Genomic DNA, 20437 nt, shown 5'->3' with positions numbered 1-20437 from the left:
AGCCTCAGGTGTTTTCTCCGGCGCAGACGCCGAGGCCGGCGTCAGGGTCGCCTCCGAGTCAGGCACCCCAGTATCCGGCTTTTCCCACCCCTGGAGCCGATAGTTCCGCATTCTTGAATGCGATGTATGCCATCTTCCAACAGATGGCTCCAGGGGGTGCTCCGGCTGGGCCTTTGGCCTTTTCTTTGGGTGATCCTGCGCCTCTTCGGCCGGCACCCTTTATGCCCTTTCTCCCGTTTGGGAACGTGGGCTCGGCGCCAGTGTCGGCGCCGGTGGCCGCTCCGATGGCTTCGGAGGGATTGGCCCCAGGGATTTCCATCCCGTCGACGTCGAGATTTCGGCCTGTGACTCCGGTGGGTCCATCCGTTTCATCTGCTCTTCAGTCGGCGCCGAAGTTACCTGTGGCGCCGGATGCGGCGTCGGTGGCTTCGGAAGATCGGCGCCGATCTCCGACTTCGGCGGAGGTGTTGTCGACTCCGCGGATTGAGCAACGACTGCATTCAAGGAGGCGTGCTCTCCGGGTACTAGAGGAGCAGGAGTACCAACGAGCCCTAGAGGAAGGAGAGCTAGAGGACTCGGGTGATGGGCTGCGTGGACTGGAGTCGGCCAGTGGGCTGGACACTTCCCCTGAGTGGGACCTTTCGTCCCCGGGGGAATATACCGAGGAAGCTGCTTCCTTTCATACAGTGGTACGGAAGGCAGCTAGTTTTTTGGACCTGCCTTTGCCGGTGGTGGAGGCGAAACAAAACCTTTTGACAGAGGTGTTGCATCCGGCCTCAGCCGCGGCGGAGCCTCTATTACCTTTTAATGACGCTCTGCTGGATCCGGTTTTAGAGGTGTGGAAGAAGCCGGCATCTTCCCCAGCAGTTCACAGAGCCGTGGCCAGGAGGTATCGGACGGCTCCAACTGATCCTGGTTTCCTATCTAGGCACCATACGCCGGAGAGCTTGGTTGTGCAGGCCTCCTGTTCGTCCAAATCAGCGCCTGGTTCTTTCCCGACGGTGCCTGGGGACAGAGACTCAAAAAAGCTAGAGGCGCAGTCGAAGAAGATTTTTTCGTCCTGCAGTCTGGCGTTAAAAGCCACTAATGCGACCTGTATCCTGGGGAGGTATATTCATGCTCTGATGGATGACATCTCCTCTTCGTTTACAGAGCTTCCCCAGGGTCTTTTGGATCTTGTCTCTGATGCCCAGGCTGCTGCGACCCAAATTATCCAGACGGGACTGGATACCACCGACTCGGAAGCCAGAGCAATGGGCACAACTGTGGTGGAAAGGAGACAGGCCTGGCTACGTAACTCGGGCTTTTCGGCAGATGTACAGTCCACATTGTTGGATCTCCCGTTTGATGGGGACAAACTGTTTGGGGCTAAGGCTGATTCGGCCTTGGAACGTTTTAAGGAGAGCAGGGCCACGGCTAAGTCGTTGGGACTCCAAGCTCCTTCTTCCACGGCCTCTTCCAGATTCTTCAGGAGGTTTCGTGGATTTGGGCGTGGCTCTTCCTCCTCTTCCTTTCGGGGAAGATATCAGCAACCTGCCTCTTCCCACCCCTATAGATCTTTTAGGGGGAGGGGTAGGGTCCGCACCAGGGGAGCCTCTCAGCAGCACTCTGCCTCTTCCTCATCCTCTGGCGGGGTGCAGCAGGGGAAGCAGCCTTAGGCTTCCACCATTTCCCACTCACTCCTCTCCTGTAGGGGGAAGATTACAGCATTTTCTCACCAAATGGGAGACTGTTACGTCGGACACTTGGGTTCTCAGTGTTGTGGGAAAAGGCTACACCCTTCCCTTTCGGGAGTTTCCGCCCCTCATCCCGCCCCGCCCTTCGTATTGTTCACAAGAACACCTCCTGTTGCTAGAACAGGAGGTAGAAGTCCTCCTTTTAAAGGGCGCGGTGGAGTTGGTCCCGGAGCAGGAAAGGGGTCAAGGAGTTTACTCAAGGTATTTCCTGATTCCCAAGAAGGATGGTCGTTTGAGACCAATTCTGGACCTGAGGATCTTGAATTGGTTCCTCAAGCAGGAAAAGTTCAAGATGCTGACCCTAGCACAGGTGCTTTTGGCGTTGAACATGGAAGACTGGATGGTGTCTGTCGACTTGCAGGATGCTTACTTTCATATCCCGATACTCAAGTCACACAGGAAGTATCTCCGGTTTGTGGTGGGATCGCAACACTACCAGTTTGCGGTCCTTCCGTTTGGTCTTACTTCAGCACCTCGAGTCTTCACGAAGGTGATGTCGGTGGTTGCGGCAGAGCTCAGAAGGAAGGGGATAGCAGTATTCCCTTACTTGGACGATTGGTTGATCAAAGCCAAGTCCCCGGAGCTTGTGTTGCGTCATCTGCAGTCAACAACCCAGTTGTTGTTCGACCTGGGCTTTTCGGTGAACGAGCCCAAATCTCACCTGGAGCCCTCTCAGCGCCTCCTGTTCATAGGGGCAGTACTGGATACGACATTGGGTCGGGCCTTTCCTCCGCCTCAGCGGATTCAAGATATTCAGGATTTGGTTCCAATGTTTCGAAACGGAGCGGTAGTTCCAGTCCTCAAGGTCCTTCGTCTGCTCGGTCTTTTTGCCTCCTGCATTCTGTTGGTCACGCATGCTCGCTGGCACATGAGGGCTCTTCAGTGGTGCCTCCGAAGGCAGTGGTCTCAACACAGAGGGGATCTAGAGGGTACTGTCAAGATCTCCAGAGATGCTGCTGTGGATTTGAAGTGGTGGATTGCAAGCAACAATCTTTCACAAGGAAAACCGTTCCAGCAGTCGCCACCAGTGGCCACAGTCATAACGGATGCTTCCACTCTAGGGTGGGGAGCTCATCTGGGGGATCTGGAGATCAAAGGTCTTTGGTCTCCAGAGGAACAGATTTTTCACATCAATCTGTTAGAGTTACGGGCTGTACGTCTGGCTCTCAAGGCCTTCCTCCCTTCCCTTCGTGGTCAGTCGGTACAGGTCCTAACGGACAATACTACCACGATGTGGTACATAAACAAGCAGGGAGGAGTGGGGTCGTACCTTCTCTGCAGAGAAGCTCTTCGACTATGGTCCTGGGCAAAGGACCATCGGATTTGCTTGATAGCAAACCATCTGGCCGGAGTCTTGAACGTGCGTGCGGACAGTCTCAGTCGCCACTTCTCGGCAGACCACGAGTGGCGTCTCCATCCAGATCAAGTCCGTTTAATCTTCCAGAAGTGGGGGTTTCCTCGGGTAGATCTGTTCGCCACTCGAGAGAACGCGCATTGTCTGTTGTTCTGCAGCCTTCAGTATCCGATGCAGGAAGCGTTGGGGGACGCGTTTCAAATGACCTGGTGCGGCCAGTTGCTTTACGCGTTTCCTCCCATACCCTTGATTCCTCGAGTATTGAGGAAGATTCGCCAAGACCGGGCTCTAGTAATCGTAATAGCTCCGGATTGGCCAAGGAGGGTGTGGTACTCCGACCTTCTCCAACTCTCAACGTGCCCGCCGCTCCGTCTCCCTTTCAGGGCAGACCTCCTCTCGCAGTCGCAGGGGCAGGTTCTACACCCCAACCTCCAGAGTCTGCACCTACATGCCTGGAGATTGAACGGGGCAACCTGAGTTCCTTCTCTCTCCCGCCTGAGGTAGTGGATGTTATATTAGCGGCCAGGCGACACTCCACTAAATCTATCTACGCTAATAGGTGGTCTAAATTTGTTGCGTGGTGTGGAGAGAGGCAGATTGATCCTTTACAAGCTCATCTATCGGACGTTTTGTCTTTTGCTCTATCTCTGGCGCAGAAAGGTTGTGCAGTGGCTACCATTAAAGGTTATTTATCGGCCTTGTCAGCCTTCATATGTCTTCCAGACCAACCATCTTTATTTAAATCCCCTATTGTTATCAGATTCTTGAAAGGTCTTCTAAATCAATATCCTCCAAAGCCATTCGTTATGCCGCAATGGGATTTGTCCTTAGTCCTGACTTTCCTTATGGGGTCCCCTTTTGAACCTATGCATTCTTGCCCCTTGAGGTATTTGTTTTTAAAAACAGTCTTCCTGATAGCTATAACATCAGCAAGGAGAGTGAGTGAGTTGCAGGCCTTATCAGTAAAACCCCCTTATACAACTTTTTATGGGGATAAGGTGGTGTTGAGGACCAAGGCTGCTTTCCTCCCGAAGGTTGTTTCACCCTTCCATTTGGCTCAGGCAATTACTTTGTCCACGTTCTATCCTCCGCCTCATCCTTCCAAAGAGGAAGAAAGACTGCACCGTCTGGATCCAAAGAGAGCGTTGAGCTTCTTTATCGATAGAACAAAGGATTTCAGGCTGGAGGATCAGCTGTTTATTGGATACGTGGGCAAGAGGAGAGGAAAGGCAGTCCACAAGAGAACACTATCCAGGTGGGTTGTTCTTTGCATTAAAATATGTTACTCTTTGGCAAAGAAGGATCCTCCTGAGGGCATTAGAGCTCATTCCACCAGAGCTAAGTCGGCCACTTCGGCCTTAGCCAGAGGTGTTCCTGTGGTCGACATCTGCAAGGCCGCAACTTGGTCGTCCCTTCACACTTTTGCAAAACATTACTGTTTAGATTCTGAGGTTAGAAGGGACGGCCATTTTGCACGGTAAGTGCTGCAGGATTTCTTGGTTTGACCATTTAGGCACCCACCGCCGGGCGTGGTACTGCTTTGGGACTCTATTCATGAGGTGAGGAATCCACAGGTAGTTGTATCCATCAGAAGAACGAGTTACTTACCTTCGGTAACGACTTTTCTGGTGGATACATTAGCTACCTGTGGATTCCTCACGGTCCCACCCGCCTCCCCGTTGCCTTTATGGTCTTGCCAAGTAATCCTTGAGTGCGCTCCTCTTGATCTTTGAGGGTGCAATAGATGTATATATATAATATATTTATATATATATGGGTATATGTGTATATATCTTTATGTATATACTTGGTGTGTGTATATATTTTTAAAAGAAAGAGTTTTATATATATATATATATGTACATAAAAAAGATTTACAGTTATTCATACAATGTGGTGTATTTTTACAATATAATGGATGTTGCTTTGTTCTTTCATTGCATTGCCTGGTTGTTCTCATGCACGTAAAAAATGATTGGTACTGACGTCCGCACGTCGTCGAGGACCTCTTATTGCCTGTATGACGTCAGACGGCGTCGCGTGCGAGACAGTGACGTCCTCGTCGACGTGCAGAGACTAGTAAGAAGATTTCCGTCGAATGCTGGCGCCATGGGAGTATTCATGAGGTGAGGAATCCACAGGTAGCTAATGTATCCACCAGAAAAGTCGTTACCGAAGGTAAGTAACTCGTTCTTCTTGACATGCTTTACCCCAATGATTGCCCTGTACTCTTGCCTCACCCTTCACCTTCTTTGCCACTCCTCTTTCATCCATTTTGGTTCTGCCCACAGATGCACAGTTAAGCTTGGAACTATGCAGGAGAGTGGAGGGAGAAAGGCCAGGGATGTAAGGTCATGTAGTGCAAAACAACCCACAAGAGCTACTAGAGATTCATACCAGCCCACCTCAGTGACAAGCAGTGATTACAAAACAGCATGCCTTTTCAGACCTTCTGAACCTCCTGACATTAAGTGAATAGGTGCAGTAATGGATTGGAAATCCATAGGCTGCTCTTTGTTGGATTACCTTGTTAGCATGTTCAGGTTGTACAACAAACTTTGAGTTAGCACTTCACGAGGGCACCAGGAATAGAAATATGGAGATGTCATTAGGTGAGCCTGAAGGAGACAAGCAGTAGTCAATATAGGAGGTATTTGTGGAATATTTTCCTGGAGCAGTTACAGATACCTGACCAAGGACATGAGTTAGAGCATGGTGGAAGTAAAGGTACAGAAGTGGGTAAAGGGGCATGAACACGAAGGGGAGTGGGTAAACAAGTGGGAAAGTGGACATGAGGGGCTGAGAAGTAGAAGAAATCAAATGCAATCACAGAGTGCTTAAGGGAAACTTGAGGCCTGGAACTCAAATGAAAGGAAACAGTTCTGAGATGGAAGCAAGACTTGACTGTGAATACACTTTGCAGTGACAATAGGTCTGGATTGTAACTGAAAGTGACTCTTCAGTCACTGTTGCGTTTAGGAACTTAGCATGCATGCAATCTGTCAGTCATAACTGTACTCGTCCATTCATCTATTCACTGATTCAGAATGGAAAAATGTTGCTGCCTAAAAGTGTTATGCATGTGCTTGCCATAGCAAAAATAAGTAAAAATTAAACATATACTAGGACAGCCTTCTTGGAATGTATTTTCATGGCGTTTAATTGTTTAAAAGTTCCATCATGGTGGCCGTTTAGAAGCAACTTGTCGACCATCCTCTAATGGTAAAATAATCATGTACTACATGCAGTACTGTTCCAAGATGGTCACTCACTAAACACCATCATTGGCTGCCGTCTTAGAATGATGTTGTGCAAGGTATATCTGATAGAGACTTCTAGTTGCAGATTCCTTACCTCAGATTCATTACCTTGGAATACTGCAGATTCCTTACCTTAGAATTTCCCCTAGGCATCATACTGGATCCGGAGATTTTTCTTCGAGCAATACCCTTGTATGTCGGTAGGTGGCGTCTGTCAAATCTGCAGGCGTCGTAGTTGCCGTGATGATGTCAGGAGTAGTATTTAGGCGCCACCCTCGCACAGTGACGGCATTTCTTTTCTTTCCCCGCCACGCGCTGATCCGGAGAAGAGCTACCCTCGCCCCTTTTTTTGACTGAATTCGACCGTTTTGTTGAGTTTTTTTGTGAGAACTTTGGTGCGTCGAGGATGTCCCCGAAGACCGGTTTCAAGCCGTGCGAGGAGTGTCAGCTTACGATGTTGGTGACGGATCCTCATCGGGTTTGTCTGTCTCAAGCGCGACCACGACCCGAAGTCGTGCTCCGAGTGCGGGGCCATGGACCCGAAGGCTTTGAGGGAGCAGTCACTAAAGCTCATGGCGGCCCGTCACTCAACTCCGCGTAGGTCCCGGTCTCTCTCGAGGGGAACGTCTCGAGACCGGTCGCAGAGCCATCACCATTCGTCTTTTTCCAAATCATCGGGTCAAAGTAAGGAGAATAAGAAGCCGAAGAGATCCCATTGCTCTCCGACTTTGCCCCATCGCTCGGCTGATGTGACGAGGGAGGAGTGTCCATGCGTCTGGGTTGACTCTGCGCTTCCCCGAGTTACCCAGAGCGACCCCTGCCCAGCTTAAGGAGTTTTATGAGGCCATGCACCTCATCTTTGGGCGATCCGACCCCGATACGGCGCCTTCGGGCCAAAGGGGTTCGGATGAGGGGCCCTCAGGTTCCGTGCCAGTGGCTTCGGCTCCGGCCACTGAGGTTACGTCTGGATCCGCACGCAGATCCGCACCGGCGTTGGTCACACCCTTGAGACCTTCCCCCGACGCAGGGTCGATTGTCGACACTCCTGATGTCTGTAGTACCCACTATCGACGTCAACCCAGTTCTTAACCCCGATGACTCTAAGTCAGAGCCTTTGACCTCTATGGGGCCTATTCGTCCCAGGTCAGATATGGACCCTTTTTCTTATGGGTACGAATATGGGAAGGAATTGGAGGGGCCCCTGGACCCTTATGAATACCAGGATTACCCTTCTCTGGACTGGGCTCAGGAATTGGGTGACGCCAGTGGTCTGGATACTTCTCTTGAAGCTGGCATGCTGTCTCCTCCTACTGTGGCTACGGCGAAGGGAGCGACTTATAGTATGGTGGTCAGTAGGGAAGCTGAGGTCCTTGGTCTTGAGCTTCCCACTGTTGAGGTCAAGTCCAGTCTCCTGACTGAGGTGCTTCAGCCTGGGGCATCTACTTCAGAACCCCTTTTGCTGTTTAATGGAGCCCTCATCGATGTCCTTTTGGGTACCTGGTCCAATCCCAACAGAGGGGCTCTTGTGAATAGGGCTATCACACCATTGGCCTGCTCTGAAGGACCCTAAATTCCTGTTTATAGTGAACCCCTGCACATGCTGGGGTTCACTATAAACGTGAACATGCCAAAGTTACACCTGACTCCCTCTCAGATGCTCCCTTTCATCAGAGCTGTTCTGGACACAGTGCAGTTTCTGGCTTATCCTCCCAAAAAGCGAGTCCAAGACATTCAGGCTATGATTCCGATCTTTCAGCCTGAGTCTTGGGTTTCAGTGAGACAGACTCTGAGGCTGCTGGGCCTCATGGCCTAATGCATCCTGCTAGTAACACAAATCAGATGGCATATGCGGGCTCTGCAGTGGGACCTGAAGTTCCAGTGGGTGCAGCATCAGGGGAATCTCTCCGACATGGTTCAGATCTCAGAGGGGACTGTGAAAGACCTGCAGTGGTGGCTTTCGAATCCGCATCGGGTCCACGGCAGACCCCTCTCCCTTCCCCAACCAGATCTCTCTATAGTGACCCTTTGTCAGGAGGCACTACACCTCTGGATATGGCTGGAACATCAGGGCATTACCCTGATGGTTCAACATCTGGTGGGATCCCTCCACGCCAGAGCGGACGAACTCAGCCGTCGATGCACCGCTTATCACGAATAGCGTTTTCATCCGGAGGTGGCGCAAGGTTTCTTTCAGCAGTGGGGAGAGCCTTGGTTCGATCCTCCATTCAGACTGCCTCTTCGGGCGGATCTTCTGTCGCAGCAACAGGGGACAGTTCTTCACTCGAACTTGTCCAACCTCCGCCTTCATGCGTGGAGATTGAGTGGTGACATTTGAAGGCTTTTGCACTTCTGCCCGAAGTCTGCGATGTTGTCTTGGCAGCCAGGCGTCCATCAACCAAAAGTGTATACGCCTGTCGTTGGAATAAATTTGTGGCATGGTGTACAAACAAATCTGTTTATCCCCTTTCTGCCCCTCTAGCCAAAGTTCTTTTATTAATTCTTTTGTTGGCCCAGCAGCTCTCTGCTTTGGGCACCCTTAAAGGGTATTTGTCTGGCATTTCGGCCTCCCATAGGTTACCTGATCAGCCATCACTCTTTAAATCTCCTACTGTGAGTAAATTCCTAAAGGGACTCACCCATTTATTTCCTCCCACTCCATTTATCATGCCTCAGTGGGACCTCAATCTTGTACTTACTTATTTGATGTGCACGCCCTTTGAGCCGATGCATAATTGTCCCTCGCAGCTCCTCACCTTCAAAACTGTCTTTCTTGTTGCTATCACCTCTGCTCGCAGGGTGAGTGAGCTTCAGGCCCTTTCCTCAAAACCTCCATACTTGTCTGTGCACCCTGACAAAGTAGTGTTGCGCACTAAGGCTTCCTTCCTTCCTAAGGTAGTCACGCCTTTTCATGTAGGCCAGTCCATCACCCTGCCTACTTTCTACGCACTCCCACATCCTTCCCATGAGGAGGAGAGACTCAACTGTCTGGACCCAAAAAGAGCATTGGTGTTCTACCTCAATCGTACTAAAGATTTCCGGGTAGACGATCAACTCTTCGTTGGGTACGTGGGTGTGGAAAAAGGGAAGGCGGTGCAAAAGCGAACCATCTCTCGATGGGTGCTTCCTTGCATCAAAATGTGCTATTCTTTAGCCAAGAAGCAACCTCCTGAGGGCTTGTGTGCTCATTCCACCAGAGCAACTGCTGCTTCCACTGCGTTAGCACGTGGAGTTCCTGTCCTGGATATCTGCCAGGCAGCTACGTGGGCGTCCCTGCACACGTTTGCTAAGCACTACTGTCTGGACAGTCAGGTCCGTCGGTACAGCTACTTTGGTCATTCGGTCCTGCAGGACTTCCTAGTATGATCTTGATTCGCAGCCCAGCACCGAGCTTGGCATTGCTTGGGTATCTATTCTAAGCTAAGGAATCTGCAACTAGAAGTCTCTATCAGATGTGCAAGTTACTTACCTTCGGTAACAAAATATCTGGTAGAGGCTTATTCTAGTTGCAGATTCCTTACCGGCCCACCCATCCTCCCCGCTTGCGAACTGATTTCTAGGGACAGGGATTCTCCCTTTCAGGTCTTTAGCTCTGGCGCACCATTCTCAGTGTTCTTAGCGGCTCTGTGCCTTGGCGTGGATGTCGTTAAAAGAAACTGACGTCACTGCGCGTGGGCGGCATCTATATACTACTCCCGACGTCATCACGGCGACTACGATGCCAACTACGCCCACGGAGTCAACCGACGCCACCTACCGACTCGTAAAGGTATTGCTTGAAGAAAAATCTCCGGGTTCAGTCTGACGCCTGGGGGAAATTCTAAGGTAAGGAATCAACAGTATTCTAAGGTAAGGAATATGCAACTAGCATATGTCTCTACCAGATATTTCCTTACCGAAGGTAAGTAACTTGTATATTAGCGTTGTACCAATCCAAGATGGCTGATATGTTGATTTTACAAGTGGCATCCATCTGGAAACGGTAAAGCAGTGATAGACTATGAATAATACCATGCTATGATAGCTAACTGGTGGTGTAGAAGCAGTAGACATATCAGATGAGGTGCATCACAGATTAAATGAGTGGCAAGAAAGGGTAACTTTTGGAACTGCCTGAGGAATTGCTGGGCCCTCTTAAAATAAATAAATGATTAAGCAAAATTAAAAAAGAAAAGTAAAGCAATTACAGAGACCAATAAAAGGAGACAATAAAAACCTGAAGGACTGGGCCACAAGCACTGGCTCTGAAGCACACTCATTTTCAGGCAGATATTAATACAGCGAATTGCTGATTGGTTTACTAATTGTCCACATGTTTGGAGCCAGGATTGGACAGAAGTAGTATGCTTCCACAAAAAAGTGCTTCCTCCACACAGCTGTGATCACTCTATTTATTCAGCTGCCTAAGCTTGAACTTTCAGGGGCACACACATAGCAGTGTAATGCTATCAAAGTGTCTTGGATAACTAGTTTGTGGTCTTATACACTACTAGTTTGTTAGCTGGTATTGTGGCTTGTCCAGCACTAAAACCCTGCCTACAACGGTGATGTGTGAGACTCCATGCAACAAAACTCCTATCCACAGGCTTTAACACAGCGTAACAGTAATCCCCTCTGGAAGGCCTGTTGACTTTGCATGTTTTTCAAAATAAATATGCAGGCCTACTGCCTTTGTTGTACCTTTTCATAATAACAGATCAGAGCTGTGGCATCTGACATAACTTGTCCTAGTCAGCCAGTGAGACCCATAGCCTTCATCATTGACTTGTCACAGTCCAATCAGGCATACTGTATTGTGTATTATGTGTAAGCTTTTCCACAAGGCATGCAGTCATAAAATTACAAATATGTGCAAATGTGACAAAACAATATACATGACCTACTAATAGAGCCTATCACGGATTATCACAGCAAATCTCCCCTGAGGGTTTGTCAGAGTAGATAACCAACTCCAAAACGCTTGCTTACTACGATAATCGTGTTAGTCGACGTATCTAAACTGTAGGCTTTAATGGAGTGTAATAATCCACAATCTTGTAGAAAGGAAGATCAGTGGCTGGAGCATAAGCTTCCCTATCAGTAGTGCTTCTTTAACTTCTTTTCCTAGTGATCATGTAATGTCTGGCAACAGCTGTGCTGTCAAGCTAGATCTGAAAACTTCAACATACATAAGTTCTCAATTCATTCTTTGTTGCCTAGGATGACCTATAAAATGACAGCTGCTTGATGGGTATGTGGAAACAATTCTGATTACATTGATGTTTTTGATTTCTTATTGTGGGATCAGTCTAGCATGGACTGGAGCACAGTGTTCTTTCTTTAGTTTAACATACCACACAGGGCCCCATCCATCCATTCATGAGAAATGCATTTGAGGTTGCCACTACTAAGAGAAAAATGGAAGCCCGGGGTACAGCACTGTAAAATTATAATAGTTGTCATTCGTTGTTTCGAATAAGACCAGTGAAAACACCCATATATTTTTTTTGTTAAACATTTTTGTCGTTTTTACTGTGGGATCAGGAAAGTATTTTGGCCTTTCTTTTGAAACTGAATTTGATAGTATAGATTAACATTTGCCCTTTTTCCTTTTGCCTTTTTTCTTCTTAGGGAGACCTCACCCCATAATTTTCAGCTGGACCTGTTTTTCAACAATGTCAGTAAACCAACTGCCACTGTTTTCGATAGGTTGGGAAGGTGAGTCATTGCTGAATTAACTGAATGCTAAATCATTAACATGTTTGATTTTTTTGGAAGATTTGTAAGTGTCCATGGTGGAGTAAAAGCGATGCTGTGGACTTGTCAGGTGCGTTGTGTGCGCATAAAACAAAACAGAATAGGGATGAACCGGTAGCACAATGGCAGAACAAGAATAAAAAAAACAAGCATTTACAAATGTATTCGGTTTCACCTTACCTGATCCTTCGTTAATAACTTGGAAATTAGCAAAGGAATCGACATATCTGTTCTGGGTTTGGAGAGAAGGTTTGGCTAAGCATGAACACTATTGTACCTAACATTTGTTACGTTGCACTTGCTCCTTTTTTCTCTGAGCTTGCTTGAACTGTAATTGATTAAAAATTATTTACATGTGTTCCTTTGCACCGCTGTACCTTTCTTTTTCATTAAGGTTTTTTTTTTTTTTTAAATTGCAGAACTCACATTTATCAAAGATAATCACAGATTACTCAAAAAGCTCTTCCTGAAGCAGACCAGTATTTTGGCTCACCCTATGCACTACTCCATAGTAGATACTTATCATATGTTTAAAGATGACCCCAGCTATCTGGTGGATAGATACAGCTAAAGCCCACATGTCTACTAATCCTGTTGGCATATTAGTATATCTACTCCAAAGTTTATGCACTATTTTATTTCCACTTCCTGGCAACGAGAGACATGATTTAGAGTTCAAGATACCTCTCGGAGTGTTCCCAGCTATATAACTTTGCTAGTACATGTGGTGCATTTTTGTGCCACATGTACTAGCAAAGATAACTTGGTCTTCAGCCTGTGCAATTCACTGGTAAGTCGTGCAGAGGTCACTGACTAAACCTATTTATGATGTGGCTGCCTAGAAGACCGACCCCAAAGTGAACATTTTAGATCAGCATGTAATTCAAATAAAAATGTTTAGGAAGTTTTTACTGATGAAGCTCTGGACATGATGAACCATCTTCTAGAGTGGCAGAACATAATCAAATGCATTTTAGGTGACCAGAGTTGCTCAAAATGAATGTGCACTAAAGTTTAATGGAAAACTTGTTCAAACTCGCCCACTTCCCATGTCATGCAGACCCTTACACCTGGAGCACTATTTCAAAATATTCCTTTAGAGAAATGTGTGGAAAAAGGGTGCTGAAATCTGCAAAATTATTTACTTCTTAGTGAAAAAATGTCCACAACAATTATGTGAAACATTCTAGACCACAGACAGATGGGTGTATAAGAAAAGGTTAATGATGGTAGAAATGCATTGGTTCTATCCACACTTGTAATAAAAAGACTAGATGTGTTGAGGAGACTTTAAATGCCTGAAATTAGTGCCTCATTCTTTCTCCACATGCATGGTAGTGGTAGGGTTCCATCTAAGGAAAACTGAATTCTCTACCAATAAGGAGACTGAGATAACTTGAAAGCAAATTGTTATGTCAGTTTTCTGCAAGATTTTTAGTGACCTCTACATTTTTTCAGAATCTGGGACATCACCATAAACCATAACAATCAACTTCCATGCCACTTCAGAAGATCTGAAACAAAAGGCTGTCTTTAATTCAGGGATTGCAGCTGAAAGAGAGATTGTAATCTTGCCACCAGAAATGTCCCTTTCTTCAAAATAGTCCTCTTCCTTCAGTCATACAGATCTTGCCCATTATGGGACTTGTTGCTTCCTGCAACTTATTTGTACACTAAACTAGCTTCTCTATGCGACCCCTTTGGCAATGTATAGAGAATCAGTGGTCCCCAAGGTCAGAGGGGAGGGAGGCATATTTGAATCTAAAACTTACAGATCTTCAATCTGTTTTTTGGTGGTGTCATAGAAAGAACAGTTTGAAGAGCAAACCCTCCCAGCTTGTTCCCTCCCCATTGACATGTATAACAGATGCTCCCGTGGTAAGTTGGGGAGCACAGGCTAATGATATGCCAATTCAAGGAGTGTGGTGGCAGAGAAGTCCTACCTTATAAACATGGTATAGCTGAAGGCTGTCTACAAGGTTCTGCAGTCATCTTTTCCCTCAAGTACACCAGAAAGTATATTTCAGCAAATAGGCAACACAATAACCATTTACTGTCTCAAGAATCATAAAGCAATAAGATCCAGGATTTCTTTGCCATACCAAGAAAGCAGAATGCAGTGGCTTGGTATCCAAATATCCCTACCTCCAAATCCTAGGACTATGCCTTTTGATTAACTCATTAGTCATTTGCCTTATTTCTCTTCTGCCAAAGGGCATTCATCTGCTCAAGAAATGGAAGGTAAGTGTGATCCATTTCTATTCCAGATTGGCCACAACTCTGGTAAATTCCAGACCTCCTCCTGTCATGTACACAGTAAATATTGCCTTGAAGATGGGATCTACTGTGCTGGGTAAAGAGCAGGATTCTCAATCACAATCTTTCCTCACTGAATTAGTCAACCTGGTTCCTGAGCACCTACAGTACAAGCATTGGACTTATCTTCTGGACTGCATAAACACTTTGAGAGAAGCCACATTTCCGACCACATACTACTTTTTTGCTTTTATGCCTTCATGTGCTTTATGTTGTTTGAATAATTTGATGATGCAATATCTTGTGTAAAAGAGACCCTGACTATAGATGTTCCTTAAATGTTAAGTTTGTTGCAAGTGTGTGGACAGTTTGCTAGCTATAATCTTTCTGTTCTCATGAATTTTAAACATTATTTAAAGGTAAAGTGTCTCTGAGAACTTGTGCTTCTATCCTTTTGAATGTAATATTCGATGTTCATGTAAATCCAATTATGTTTCCCTTTTTTTTTTTCTTCGAAATGCTGTCGTTAACGACTTTTGGTAGACTAACCTATGGAAATCTTTTTCTACCTTTATGTTGTTCAGAGTCTTACTCAAGAGCAGATATGCAGATGGATTAGGCCACACCTTGGAATCTGCTTAATTGGCATCTTCTGATGTTGTCTTTACTCCAATTTCCTGATTACTTCCATTCAGAGCTAATTAATTTCTTATGTTATTGTGGTGTTTTTTAAACGTAGTGAAGAACCCACGATGGCGAATGAAAAGTTATTTACTGATCCTCATTCACCATTGTGGGTTTTGTCATTGTATTCATAAACTATCCACCCATTTCCCCGGGAAAGTCACACAAAGGGCATATGAACATTAATTCTAAGACCATTAGCAGTCATAATGAACTGAGGACTCTCTTACACTGCAATGCAAAGCGGAACTGCGAAGTAGAATACCTTCCTCTTAATTGTCAAAGACTACTCTGTGATGTTACTGTCACTCTGTAGCACCCATTTTCTTTCCTTCTCTTTTTCTTGAAGTGAAGGTAAACGGGGCTTAAACTGTCCAGCTATTTTTCAAGCCATCTTTAATTCTAAATATTAAGGTAAAATAAAAAAAGAATCAGGAATTTCATTGAAGATTATTTTTGGAAGACGTGTATTTATAGAAGGTGTTTTGGGACCCCTTACAAAGTTGGAGTATGGTAGTTTCTTTTAATTAATTGAGGAACCAAGATGGATATCAAGGATTGGAAATAAGTAACTTCTCCTGTTCTATAAAAAAAAAAAAATACTGTAGTACTCTGTTATTTTGCATTTGTGCAAAAATGATTATTTCATTTTGTTTTCTGTTTTTTTACAGCCTGGACTACGATGAGAACAACTCAATTATTTTTAGGCCCAATTCAAAGGTAAGGTCTGGAAAGGATCCAGTTTTTAGAACATGCTTTAAGAATTGTGTGCACATTATTATTTACTTGTTGTTTTTCAATGCACATCCAGATGAGAATAAATTACTACTTACTGTTTCATTCATTATGTATTTTTAACCAGTAGTGTCAAGAGACCTTCGGGTAGTAGTGCACTCTACAAATCATTTTTAACATATCAAATAGCTTTGACTTACAGATGGATCGATCTCTCTTTTCTGTGGTGGATAACAAACATATTATTAGATTATGGTGTTAACATCTCTTATTTACAACTCCTTACTGTTACAAGACTTAGGAAATTGAAGATCTTCACATTTTACATTATTGATTTGTAAAGCACTTAGGAGGCCGTAAGTGAGAGTACGCACACATTGATTTCTCTCTGGCTGTTTAAATCTACATTCTAATGTATCTCCCGCTGCTTAGACCTGCAGCCAATAAGGTAACAATTGTCTGTATATTTCATGCCACTCTGCTTGCTTTTAGAGTGCTTAGGTAGAGATTGTTACCAACCAGCTAGTGTCACTTCTTCAATCGATTTGATTTTTGACTCATCACATGGACTGCACAGAAGAACGTTTACTTCTTGGTCATGGATGGTCTAGCGATCCTTATTTAATTGGATTTCAAGTAGATTTTAGTTTGATTGTCTTTGGGGCCTTACCACAGGAGCTGTGGAGCCTTGTTCCTGAGTGATAAGATCCAGTATGTTAAACCTTTCTAACTTGTGGTTGTAGAGGTGTCAATGCTATCCCACTATTGTTCAAGTAAAGCTTCTAAAAGAGATATTACAAAGCCAAACTATTGTAATTTACATGTGCTTTAAGGGCCACTATATCGTCATTACTCTGTACCCATACATGGCAAATTTACACATAGGGTTTGTGCAGTGCTGTAAGGATGTTTATTGACCTTGAGATGAGAGGTTGAATGTCAAAGCTATGTTTTCACTAATCTCAATAGAAAGTCACTAGTGGCCAAGTGGTTAAGATCCAGATTTTTCAATCTGAAGGACAAAAGGTCTAATATTCCTGTATTTTAAGCTCATGCTGTTCAGTGAAGGTCAGCGCCATTGCAAATAGTTTCAGCATTCTTTTAAATATTAATTATGTTCTTGCTCCGCTACCATGCTTATAAAGGTTTTTTTTTTTTTAATAAATATGCCAGGCTAGGATTTACAAAACATCTAGGCACTCAGTTCGCTGAACGACGTTCCCTGTTCTGTCAATGATGTTAACAGTGATTCATGAAACCTAATTGTCGTGACATATAAGATTAAGGGCCTGATTACAACTTTGGAGGAGGTGTTAATCTGTCCCAAAAGTGAAGGTAAAATGACGGATATACCACCAGCCGTATTACGAGTCCATTATATCCTATGGAACTCGTAATACGGCTGGTGGTATATCCGTCACTTTACCGTCACTTTTGGGACGGATTAACACCTCCTCCAAAGTTGTAATCAGGCCCTAACTGTCATAGCCCTGTTTTCACAAATCTCAAAGATGAGTCACTGGTGCCCTACAGGATAATGTATACGCCTTTCATTGTGACAGTTAAAGGTTTTAATCCTCCTGTCTCCAAGCTGATGACTTTTATTAAAGATCAACTCCATTGCAGAGAATTCCAATGTTCTTTTAAATGTTAGTTTCATATTGCACTGACATGTTAATAAGTTGTTTTAGTAAACCCAAGAAACCATACAAGGTATGCTACATGTGCTGGTTTGCCTTCTGTAGATAATGGATGATTCTTAAAGTATGTAAAGTGGAGCTATACCAGTGATCAGGACATCACATTGTATTGTTAGGTCGACCCTAGCACACCCTGTTGGTGTCATGCTTCATCATCGGGTCTTATCCTGGTCCCTAAAAACCAGGATGCGCTTGACCATGTTCCACGGAGCACTTTGGATAATTATTCATGCCGGGGTCTTGAATTAAAAATACCTTGCAACACCAAAGTATTTATTTTATTTGTGTTGTTCCGGCTGTGATTAAAAGATATATGGAGGCGTCTTTGGGGGTAATGGTCCTTCACTCTATCTTTAAGCATCAACATGTTTAAGCCCTATGTCAGAGAGGTCAAAAGGTCCAAGGTTTTTGTCAGGTCTTGAAAATATGCCTGATAATGTCATATTTTGTTTTTCAGTCAACCCTAACATATTTAGTCAGGACAACAAGCAACATATATCTGACCTGCGTCAAGGACAATAGTGCTTTTGTTTTTGCTCAGTGCCTCTATTTTGGGGTCCTGTGAAAGAAAAGATAAAAAACAACCCTCATTTTTTTAATAGGATTTTGTTGGGACTTGCTTCACATGCACTATTCCAGTGTGTTTTCGAAAACATGGGTGTGAGGCAAACAAGACGTAAAATGAGGGGGGAAAAAAGAAACGCACATTACAATTAGAGTGAGCATTAATGCCATCCATTGAAAGTCATTGTCTCCCCAGTATGCCGTAATTTACTTACTTTGTCAAGGGTAACATGTCTCCTATTCAACGACTTGGTCCGAGTTTCACTTCCCCACCATTGCAAGGTGGTATTTGCAAGCTTGTTCTTATCCTGCAAGGTCTTGTCAAGGTGTAATGACGTCAAAGCACTCAGAGTTCAGTACACGTTGCTGAGCCTAATGGGAAATGTGGTACAAATGGCCGGCGAGTCGCTAAGTATTTCTTTGTCAATTTAACTGATCTTGTCAGTATAGGTGTTTGAATATATTAATAAGCAATAGAGCCCTATCTGTCTAATTTATATCGTCCCCTTCATACTTATTGATTGCATGGGTTTGTGTTTATTGTATTCCTTATTCAAAATGGTATATTTTTAAAAGACGTTTTCTTTAGAAACCGATTGTGCTGGTAGTACAGCCCAAAATGACAAAAAATACCCCAGGGAAAATAACAAATTCCCTATTAGACTGTGTTAGGGGCAGTTCATATGTATCCTTAGTACCAAAAACTCAATATCAAGGATTTGGTAAGCAATACTAAAAAGAAGATCAGAGTCAAACTGGTCATCCAGAATGTGTATCTTTATACTCCTAATATGCAGAGTTGATCTGGCACCATGGAATGTAGTCACTGAGTCCTGTAAGGTGGGTGCACAGCCTGTGAACACATTATTGTTCACGGGTTAATTATGCATTGGGCATATTATGTTTGATTATCATTTTAATTGATGAGACACTCATCAATGATGCTGTTGCCAAAGAGAACTCGTGAATGACAGCCTTCTTTTCATCACATTTACAGTGCCACTCCATTCCACTCAGTGCTGCGCCACGCCACTCCTAACAAAACCAGTAGATCTCATATAGATGAGACCTATTGAGTTTGCCAATGCTCGTTCCCTTATAATGTCATTCTTTCCTCTCTTTTGTTTCTTCCTCTCCATTTTCTTTCTTCTTCTGTTTCTATTTCACGCTCTTTTTTTTTTTTTTTTCTGCCATTCCCTGTTTCAAGAGCAAAGGACAAAACTTATCCTTAAGGACATTAAATGTGAACTTTTTCTGATACAGCACCTGTGCCGTTAATGCTGTATGCTCCCTTTAGCAGGACTGGAGTAATCTAGGTTTACTGTTAGAAGTTATTTGGCCACTGTTTACATTTATCAAATCCCTATCTTTTATACCAGTTTATTACTGTTTTCAGTGATCAGAAGTAGCTCTCCCTACAGGAAAGGTTGGAGAACCTGACCTAGAGAACATTTTTTAAGATAATTGTGTCCTGGCCTAGCGGATGGACACTATTTCATAGGTGGTGTTGCTTCAGAGGCAACCACATGGTTCCTTCTGGCTCTCACAGAAGACTGAACTAGTGTAGTCCCCACCAGATAAAGATGTGAAATTACACTTCCTCAGGGGAAAATATTTCTACCTAAGACCTCAAAGTCAAATAAATGCTCCCTTTGTTATGCTAATGAAAAATCCAGAAAGTCATTAGAAACAATCTCAATATTAGACCACTTACGGGGTCAGTGGTCACTTCTGCGATAGATGATCTGAGGATGATTGTCAATGGCACTGATTTTGGTAGACCAGCTGACCATCCGCTCCTCTTATGACTATATATTTTGTATAATCTGTGTAACTGAAGTGGCTTGAGTGTTCTTTAAGTGACCGGTCACAGTCAGTCTTCCTTACGTTTTCTACTTTTCATCCTAAAACAGTCATGCTTGGAGTTCCTCAGGGATGTCCTGTCCCTCTTTTTAATTTATGTATGCACCACCTGTCCAACTTGTTACAACATTTAAAACTTACCTGTTATGTGTATTGTGATGATACCTAAACCTTCTTAAGCTTCAAGGAAAGGATCCATACTTAGCAAAATGTGAGTCCTCTTGTGGATGTCCCTGAATTTTCTCAAACTGAATACAGTAAAACCTGAAAATGAGGTAATTCCTATTTGCCTAAATTGTTGAGACTGCAAATTGTGGCTGTCTTCACTCCAAATTTGCCTTCCTCCTCTTATTTGCCTTAGGAATCTAGATATGATAATCATTTCTGATATTTGTCGTCCAACAAGTGGAATCCACTGCTGTGCCTTGCTTTCACCTTCTTCAGTTGTTCAGGAGAGTCTTTTCAGAACATCTTGCCTGAATGTCTCACTATAGACAAAATCACTGGTTACCTGCATATCTTACTGTGCAGACAAAACCACATTCAGTGATA

At 44.5% G+C, this 20437-nt stretch overlaps 1 protein-coding gene across 2 annotated transcripts in view; it reads left to right on the top strand.

The window, feature by feature from the left end:
• Nucleotides 1-20437, top strand: part of VIRMA (vir like m6A methyltransferase associated) — a 627318-nt gene that overhangs the window by 42894 nt on the left and 563987 nt on the right. For both annotated transcript variants that reach the window (XM_069220484.1, XM_069220485.1), the window contains exons 3-4: nucleotides 11958-12044; nucleotides 15695-15743. In XM_069220484.1, coding sequence (XP_069076585.1) covers nucleotides 11958-12044; nucleotides 15695-15743 — 136 coding nt within the window. The remainder of the gene's footprint in view (nucleotides 1-11957; nucleotides 12045-15694; nucleotides 15744-20437) is intronic.

This window comes from Pleurodeles waltl, chromosome 2_2, assembly GCF_031143425.1.
Source record: "Pleurodeles waltl isolate 20211129_DDA chromosome 2_2, aPleWal1.hap1.20221129, whole genome shotgun sequence".
Classification (NCBI taxonomy): Eukaryota; Metazoa; Chordata; class Amphibia; order Caudata; family Salamandridae; genus Pleurodeles; species Pleurodeles waltl.
The sequence above is the reverse complement of the archived record's forward strand: the minus strand, read 5'-3'. Positions and strand labels throughout refer to the sequence as shown.